Below are 9,845 nucleotides of genomic sequence, written 5' to 3' on the forward strand. Positions count from 1 at the left end.
AGTCCCATCCACCTTCACAGGAAATCCATCCTCTGTTAGTTGAGGGCAGAGTCCAGCAGTCCTCGGCCCTGTTGCCAGCCCTTCTGCTGGAAACCCCACACCATCTGCTCCGGCTAACTGTTGGAGAGGGAGGCCAACTGCCCCGCCTCCCTGGAACTCTGTAGTTGTTGCCGATGCTGGGCAGAGGTTGGTAACACTCTGCCCTGTTGCCAGCACTTCTGCTGGGGACTCCGCGTCCTCCGCTCCGGCTAACCGTTGGGGCAGGAGGCTGGCTTCCTCCACTCCCAAACTGTGTAGCTGCCATTGGGGAGGTGAGCCAGCTGCTTCCTTTTCTATTCCCTCATCTGGCTGCTGGGACGACATGTCGATGGTACTGTCTCCCAGGTACACGGATCTTTGCTGGGGAGGAAAGCCCGCTTCCTCCACCCTGGCCAACTGTTGGGGAGGGACAACACACACCTCCTCTCCCTTCTCCCCCTGTATCTGCTGCTGGGAAGTGATTGCCATCTTCTCACCCTGAGCCTCCACAATTGCTGCAGGTATGGGGCAGAGGTCTTGGACCCTCTGTCCGGTTGCCAGCACTTCTGCTGGGGGTTTGCCAGGTGGTTCCTCCTCTACAGAAACGTCTATTAAATCCCCAGTCTCTGGAATTGGTAAAAGTGTGGGACAGAGGTCTTGGACCCTCTGTTCAGTTACCAGATCTTCAGCTGGAGAAGTTTGTTTTAACTCCATAGATGCTGCTGGCAGAAAATCACATGTCCCTGTCAGTGTTGTGGGAGAAAGGCCGACTACCTCTTCTCTCAGGAAGGCCGAAGCCACTGTTGGTGCTGGGCAGAACACAGTGAACTTTGGCCCTGATAGCAGCTCTTCTGCTGGAGGCTCATCAGGTTGTTCTTCCTCAGCAGAAAAGTCTATCAAATCCCATGTCTCTGCAACTGATGTCTGGGGATAGAGGTTCACCATCTCCTGTCCATGGGACCCAGAAGATGCTATCATTTCTGGGCAGAGGTTAGCAGAGCTCTGCCCTGTTGTCAGCACTTCATGTTTGGGGACGGCAATCTCCGGATTTTCCACTGCGATTCTCTGGCATGCTGCTGAACTTGTTCTAGCAGTTTCCTGTATGCCCTTTCCAGATGCTGTTCCTTCCTTAGCAAATGGTCCAGATCAGGTTTGAGCTCTGAGACCCCTGCAAGACTGAGCATAGACTCTCTATATTCTCTCAGGTCCTCAAGGTCAGGTTCCCCTTCATCGCCAAACATAAAAAGATCTGTAAGGCTCTCCCACAGCAATCCAGGGCCGCCAAAGTCATATCCCTCCGGAGAGCATTCTGTTGTCTCCCCTAAATATCCCTCCTCTGCGTGCCATTGCAGAGCCCGATAACGATTGTCCAGCTCTATCTCCTGCTGGACCAGCCTGTCCAACTCAGTCACCCATTGCTCCTGGGGCCGCTCTCCCAGGAATGCCATCCGGAATGCCCGTTGGTCACTGGCCCGTTGCTCTTGGGTTGGAAAGCACTTGCCCTGTTTTATACCAGCGAGCTGGAGGGCTCCGATCCAGAGCCCCACCCGAATCTGCTGCCTGAGCTCCAGGTATTCATCCTTAGACACAGTCCTGGTGTATGTTGAAAGGATGATCCGCAGCAGCCCCGGGAATTCTGATGCCAGGTCCAAATCTCCGCTGGGGTGACTAAAGTCTGCTATGCTGATCTTGGATCCAGTTGGAGGTTTGGATGTCCCAGACTGCAGGAAGCTTTCCCGCTGCTTGCCACCAATGTCACGGAACGTCCCACACTCCGCTTGAGTGCTTCCGTCTGTATACCGCTTCCTAAGTTCTGGAACACAAGTCCAATGGATCTGGCTATAGGAACCCCCAAGAACTAGACAACACCAGTCTTGGAGTACATCAGGACTAACTTTATTTAGAATCAAAATTACAAGACTTTATATGCAGTTGGAACCTCCTCTAACAATACAACTGTAACCTAATTAACATGAGCTAATTATCTAATCCTTTATACAGCCTAGGTGACTGAGACATGACCTTTCGCCCAGACTTGTGGGCACCGAGCTTCACACAGTAGTATAAACACAATAGCTGGAGCTAATTACAATTAACCATACAAACAAAACCTAATTAACCTAATTAACATGAGCTCCAATAGGAGTTGTCCCGTCTCCTACATTGTATAGAGGACAATGTGATCAGCTCATTCAATTAATAGGTTGCGTTCAGAATCAACCAAACCAATAATAGTCTCTACATACATCCTGGGAGATATTGTGGACAAATATTACTGTCCCATTTTAAGTAGTCCAAGATATATTTTCTCACTCACCCTGTGCCAGGATGGCACAGGGTGACTTAGACATAAGATGTATTCTGAGTTCCACGGACCCTCCCGTCACAATATGTATGTTGAACCAGATTTATAATCAACTAATGGACACCCTACTTGCAATTTTATTGATCTAGTTTTTTTGAACTGGCGGGCCCCCTGGGCGAGGTAACACTACTCTAGAACATGTTATCAGGTTGTTTGTAATACTATCTGTACTGTATATGTGCACCACAGAGAATATACCACTGTATACGTTGTTTTACTTGTTTGTACTCAAGATAAATAAACTTTATTGTTAAAAAAAAAAAAACATACATGTTTATTCTTTCACTTTCATTGCCTTCATATTTTTAAAATCTCCAACACACAACTTTAAAACAATCAAAATCAAACTTTTATTAAAATTATTATATTAATATTAATTATTATAAACATTGGGAAACCAGACATGCAAGACTGCAGCTACAGAAGATTATGAGGCTATTATAGTGTCTGGTGCTAAAAGCCCACTGCTATTCATTTCATTTTAGGAGTTTGGGGCACCAAAATGAGCAACGCGTAGTAGTACTTCACCCAGTGTCACAAAGCTCAACATGATCTCCTATCTTTAAGCACCCTTGAAGAACCCTGAACGCAGTACCCATTCCTGAAAACAAGCCATTAACAACTAAATCCTAACACTTAATTTGTGACCCTTAACCTAGACCAGTACACTCTAACCTTTATATGTCATTAATTGGTAACTTCTTGCAGATTTAGTGATACAGAGGGAGAGAATGGAGTTACTGATTTGACTTACTCCAAGCCAAGGATGTTCAACCCACAGCCCGGGGGCTGCATGCGGCCCAAGATTCAAGAGAGTTAAACATGCGGCCTGGGTATGTCTGGAGGGATGCTGCACATGGCATAGCAGCCGTGGGCGGTATCCAGCCCCAACATGTCAGGCCCATGCACATCTGGAGGGATGCCATGTTTGGCATAGCAGTCGCAGTGGTGGCCGGTACAGACAAGCCAGGCACAGGCATGTCTTTAGGGATGGTGAAGATGCCGTGTTTGGCATAGTACCAGCAGCGATGAATGCAGAATGTAAGCGCTGCATGGCCAGATCTAGGGAGGTGCTGGGTTGGGCTGTGCCCCCCTCCCCCAGATTTCACTTGCTTCCCCCTCCCCAAAGCCCCTCTGCCTCCCCTTACAGCACTCAACTTTTTCTACCCAGTGGGCTGAATGGAAAAAACAAACTGACAGATCACTGCTGGCTGCTTCACGGATAATGGTATTCCAGTTGTAAGCCTGGCTTTTACTGAACCAGCCAATATTCAATGGTGTGTACCCATTGTTAGAGTATTTTAAGTGTGGTTCAAGACAATTCCCCTTCTTCCAGTTTGGGCCAGAAAGGTCAAAAGGTTGGACACCCCAACTTATTTATTTGTGTGTCTAAATTTCAGCTTGAACTTTTGAGCTCTGTGAACTGCAGGCTTTTTACAACAGGCAGTAAGAAGAACTCTTATGCCCCGTACACACGGTCGGACTTTGTTCGGACATTCCGACAACAAAATCCTAGGATTTTTTCCGACGGATGTTGGCTCAAACTTGTCTTGCATATACACGGTCACACAAAGTTGTCGGAAAATCCGATCGTTCTAAACACGGTGACGTAAAACACGTACGTCGGGACTATAAACGGGGCAGTGGCCAATAGCTTTCATCTCTTTATTTATTCTGAGCATGCGTGGCACTTTGTCCGTCGGATTTGTGTACACACAATCGGAATTTCCGACAACGGATTTTGTTGTTGGAAAATTTTATATCCTGCTCTCAAACTTTGTGTGTCGGAAAATCCGATGGAAAATGTGTGATGGAGCCTACACACGGTCGGAATTTCCGACAACAAGGTCCTATCACACATTTTCCGTCGGAAAATCCAACCGTGTGTACAGGGCATTACACCTAATCCCTAACACCATTTCACTAACCCTTTTGCATATGCACTTCTCTTGTCTTTAGATTATGTCTGTACCTTCAGAAATCACTTAATTTATTCTTGCAGCTGTCAGCTGTAGACCAAACCTAAAAGGTACAACACAAGTCACCTTTGTTGCAAGTACCGAAAGTGAGATTAACTTTTATTTTAAAGCCTGTCAGCAGTCATGGAAAAGTAAAGTCGGCTATACACTGCTCAAATTTCAGCTGATCCCTGCTGAATCAGGTAAAATTCAAGCTGTAAATGGCCCTGCTGACACCACCCGCCTCAACAAAAGTTGATTTTATATCGCTTTTTATCAAAGCAGCTGAGTGGAAAATTGTCAGCCAAACAGTAACTGAATCCAATCAAATGCAATCACTGTTCAGATATTCAGCAGCTGGCTGCTGAATACAATAGCCAGCAGGGGAGATACATTCCTCCATATTTTTTTGTGTGTAAGAGGGAATCGACTGATTTCCCTCGTTCAATCTGATGTATGGCCAGCTTTAGAATGATTGTCAGTCATGTAGTAGTTAAGTGTGGATAGGAGCCTTACACATATATTAGCAAGTGTAATGTAGCCGTGAAACATTCATGTCTGTGTCATGTTGTTTAAGATAAGTCTTAATAAATTATTCTTTTTGTAGACACAGAAAAGTCTCAGCAAAACCAAACAGATGACTCCAATCCTGAAGATGGATCACTTAAGAAGAAACAAAGGAGGCAGAGGACACATTTTACTAGTCAACAACTCCAAGAGCTTGAGGCCACCTTCCAGAGGAACCGTTACCCAGACATGAGCACCAGGGAGGAAATCGCAGTTTGGACCAATCTCACAGAGGCCAGAGTTAGGGTGAGATGCAAAATTATTACTAATGTTAGTAGTACAAATGTGGTAACTTAACCACTTCAATACCAGGCACTTTCTCCCCTTGCTCCCCAGGACAATTTTCACCTTTCAGCGCTGTCACATTTTGAATGCCAATTGCGCGGTCATGCAACACTGTACCCAAACTACATTTTTATAATTTTCTTCCCACAAATAGAACTTTCTTTTGGTAGTATTTGATCACCTCTGCACTTTTTAATTTTTGCACTATAAACAAAAAAATACTGACAATTTTGAAAAAGAAAACTGATGGGCACTGATAGGTGGCACTGATAGGCACTGATAAGCGGCACTGATGGGCACAGATAGGTGGCACTGGATAGGCAGCACTGATGAGGAGCTACTGACAGGCATGACTGAGTGGCATCTTAAGGGCACTGACAGGCATTACTGATGGGGCATTGATTGGCACTTTTATGGGCACTGATTGGCGCTGTTGAGGGCACTGTTTGCCACTTTTATGGGCACTGGCAGGCGTTTATTATGGGGCACAGGCTGGCAGGTGATGGGCTCTTTTTGGCAGCTGGATGGGCACATCTGATGGGGGCTGCACTGATAATCAATGTGCTGATTATCAGCACAGACCCCCCTCTGACAGGGAGAGCCTCTGTCAGAGTCTCCATACCACGATCGGAGTTGCGGTGTATCAGACTGACACACAGCACCTCCGATCGCTGTGCGCCCCGCGGGCATGTGCCGGCTTGTAATCCTGATCATGTCATATGAAGTCCAATCAGGATAACTAAACCACTTTTCCGCCATCATATTGCTATATGGCGGGCAGCAAGTGGTTAAAGAGGAACTGCAGTCTGCTCACATAATTTGTAATAAAAACATATTTGTCATTCTGAAGCTTCCCTCTAACCTCTTTGCATATTATATCATATATACTGTGATTCTGTACTTGCCAAACATGCTGCAGAAATCTCCCTCCACTGAGTCTGGCTGCAATTATTTTAACTGTGGACACCTGAACCTGCTGCCTGTTCACTTTCTGGATTTACACAGACACACAGAGGCACGCTTCCAGCTCTGCAGCTCTCATTGGCCCTCTTAAGATTCATCCCTCCTCCCTTCCTGGCAAACTCTCATGAGAGTGAGCGAGAGAGCTGTGCATGATGTCATAAGCCTAGGCTTTTTATCAGAAAAGAAACAAGAAGTGGGCTGTATAAATTATTTACTGGCAGAAAAAAAATGTTTTACTATCCAAAGTTAAAACAACAAGGGCAGAAGATTTAATAGATAGAAAGTTTAAAAAACTACTGAAGGTCCACTTTAAACAATTTCTACATAATTCTGTGAGGAGGCAAAATTTTGCTGAAATTTCAGCAGGGTATTATAGAAAGATTTTACAATAATGCAGGGCAAAATGTTGCTTTTGGCTCATGTATTTCCTTTCTGATAGCAAAGAGAACAAAACTTACATTAGCTGAACTGTGTTGTACACTTTGCATGTTTTAATTTATTCAGTAGATTTAGATTTCTATGGATTTTATTCAATGAAATGGTGCAATAAAAAAAAAAAAGTTCAATGCCTAATAATAATCTATGTAATGATCTGGCTTCAGTAAAGTCAAACCTGAGGGATGCAACTACCTGCACTGTTTATTGAATACGTCCATAAGGCTGAGATTCAGAATAAATGTTTCATTTGCATAACTCCTTAAACCTTCAGATAAAACATAACAGTGAAAATGGTATTATACTAAATTGACTGGATGATGTTTAGATCTGATCAGTAGGGCACAATGCACTATATAATTACTTTATAGATTGATATTGGCAACATCTGTACATGTTCCTAAATATCCTAAAACATCTTACCTGATAGTAAGTGCATATTCATTTATAATGGTGTCACCAATATTTTCTTCAGTATGATGAAACAATAAATTATTTTCTTTTTAGGTATGGTTCAAGAACCGGAGAGCCAAGTGGAGAAAACGAGAACGAAATCAGCAAGCTGAACTTTGCAAGAATAGCTTTGGAGCCCAGTTTAATGGACTTATGCAGCCCTATGATGACATGTACTCTGGATACTCTTATAACAACTGGGCTACCAAAAGTCTTGCAACTAGTCCCCTCTCTGCTAAAAGCTTTCCATTTTTTAACTCCATGAATGTAAGTCCTTTGTCATCCCAACCAATGTTCTCTCCACCCAACTCAATAGCCTCTATGACCATGCCTTCTTCTATGGTTCCATCAGCAGTGACTGGAGTTCCAGGCTCTAGCCTTAATAATTTGGGGAATATCAACAACCTTAACAGCCCCAGTCTCAATTCTGCTGTCTCAGCCAGTGCCTGCCCCTATGCCTCTTCAGCGAGTCCCTACATGTACAGGGACACATGCAACTCAAGCCTTGCAAGTTTAAGGCTGAAAGCTAAACAACATGCTAACTTCACGTACCCAGCAGTACAGACTCCGGCTTCAAATCTAAGCCCATGTCAGTATGCTGTGGACCGGCCAGTATGAACGACCACATACCAAAGACTCAATGGTAGCCATAATACAGAAGACCTTATTGTCCTGCAGTGGATGCCTTTTTAAAAGTCAAAAACAAAGGGCATAACATTTTTCTGAGGAACCATTTCCATTTTGAAAATGACAAAACTGCAGACTTTATTATAATTTGGTTTCAAGAGGACATTCTTTATGAATTGCTCAGAGGAAGACAGTGTTTCCAATCCAAAGAAAAACTGAATTCCAAGATCTTGAGTACTCTTGGTTCACAAGGCAAGCTGTTTAATTGTTGTGCAGTTTTGATTGAACAGGAAGTTGTCAGGCTCCCCCTATTTTGTACAGTTTACCTAAACTAGAGACATAAATTATGTAATAGAATATTTCAATGCAAAAAAGTCACCAAGTCTACTTATTTATCACAAGGATAATCCAAACAGCCAACAGTACAGAGCAACAAATGCTGCAAATATATGCAAATATATGCATGACTGTGGCAATTGTCCAGTGGGGAGCCACAAATGTAATCTAAGAAAATAGGATGTATATATATTATATAAAGTATAAGATGAACCTTTTTTCTTGTTTTTGTATGTGGATTTATCTATAAAATAGAATTTAAACATAAGGCGATGCATGTCCCAGTTGAAGCAGACTCCCACAGCATTTTTGGCAATGATGTTTTGCAAGCCTGCTTCAGATACTTTGAAAGTGTAACTTTTAATAATGGTCATTTTTCTTTCAACAAGCTTCAGTGCCGCTCTCTGTCTTTTCTCCCCAACTTCCATTTGAAACACACAAAAAAAATAAAATAAATGTTGCAGAAATCGGTTTCTGATTTGTAATTTTTATAAACATGTTTATTGGGTTTCATGTTCATATTATTTTAGCACTTGCTGGTTATGCAATAAAGGCATATTTGAAAGAAGTATAACAATTAGGACTCCCGTTTGTCCACTCCCTTTTCTTAGTATGTCATAGCTGAGCAGGTCTGAACGAAGAAAAAAATTCTATCTGCTCTGTAATGTAAGGCAAACATGGTGTTAAATATCTATCTATCTATCTATCTATCTATCTATCTATCTATCTATCTATCTATCTATCTATCTATCTATCTATCTATCTATCTATCTATCTATCTATCTATCTATTAACATTAGATGTAGATTGTACATTGTCATGTCTCTAGGGTAGAACTCTGCAAACGACTTCTCATTTGATATGGGAATATCCATTATATGGAGCGGTGCCAGAACAAGCAAGTAAATATGCTCCTCTTTTACCATTTCTAAAAGTTATTGCATGAGGGTCAAATTATATGAGTGTCCTTAAATTTCTGTGCTCATTTGGCAGCTTTTCATAAGAAAAGGAATAATCAAATTAGTTAGCATATGTGCATTAAAACAAACAGGTCTACTTTAAAACAGTGCTATTTGGACATGTCACATTAAAGTGAGCCCTATCCACAGAGTAAAACTTTATCAAATAGCAGATTTATGTTCTTTCCGGAAAAGAGATTATTAGGCTCCTTTTCAGTTGTTTACCAGGCTAATAATAGCTGCTTTTCTAAAAATAGACTGACTCTACAGTGCTCGGTTGATGAAGGACAAATAGAACCCACTAAAATATGGAAAGTAGAAAAAAGGTGTAGGGTGCTGGATCACAGTCATGTCTTAAAGCGGAGTTCTAGCTGCAAAAAAGTTGTTTTAAAAGCCAGCAGCTACAAGTACTGTAGCTGCTGACTTTTAATAAGGACACTTACCTGTCCGGGGAGCCTGCGATGTCGGCCCCCCGAGGCCGAATTGTCCACCGGCTCGGGTGCAGGCACTGCCATTCCAACTAAGGAAAACTGGCAGCGGAGCCTTCAGGCGAGTCGCACGGCACTTTGTGAATGGCCAGCTTGTCTTCTGGGGGACACACAGGTCCCAGTAGGCAACAGGGGTGAAGGAGGAGGGCTTGCCACAGAAGAATACATGACATCCTGCACCGCAGCTGAGCTAGGACGGAAGTACACTTAGTACTTCAAAAAAGATATGAAAGAAAAAAAAAAAAAAAATATATATATATATATATATATATATATATATATATATATATATATATACATACACACACACACAGTATCTCACAAAAGTGAGTACACCCCTCACATTTTTGTAAATATTTTATTATATCTTTTCATGTGACAACACTGAAGA

General features: G+C 42.8%; 1 protein-coding gene across 1 annotated transcript in view; it reads left to right on the forward strand.

The window, feature by feature from the left end:
- The window catches only part of PITX3 (paired like homeodomain 3), a 140,030-nt gene extending 131,538 nt beyond the window's left edge, over window positions 1–8,492 (forward strand). The window contains exons 3-4 of the mRNA XM_073595185.1: window positions 4,949–5,154; window positions 7,099–8,492. Of these exons, the coding sequence (XP_073451286.1) occupies window positions 4,949–5,154; window positions 7,099–7,662 (770 nt within the window). The 3' untranslated portion in view covers window positions 7,663–8,492. The remainder of the gene's footprint in view (window positions 1–4,948; window positions 5,155–7,098) is intronic.
- The last annotated feature ends 1,353 nt before the right edge of the window (window positions 8,493–9,845 follow it).

This window comes from Aquarana catesbeiana, linkage group LG08 (assembly GCF_042186555.1).
Source record: "Aquarana catesbeiana isolate 2022-GZ linkage group LG08, ASM4218655v1, whole genome shotgun sequence".
Lineage (NCBI taxonomy): Eukaryota > Metazoa > Chordata > Amphibia > Anura > Ranidae > Aquarana > Aquarana catesbeiana.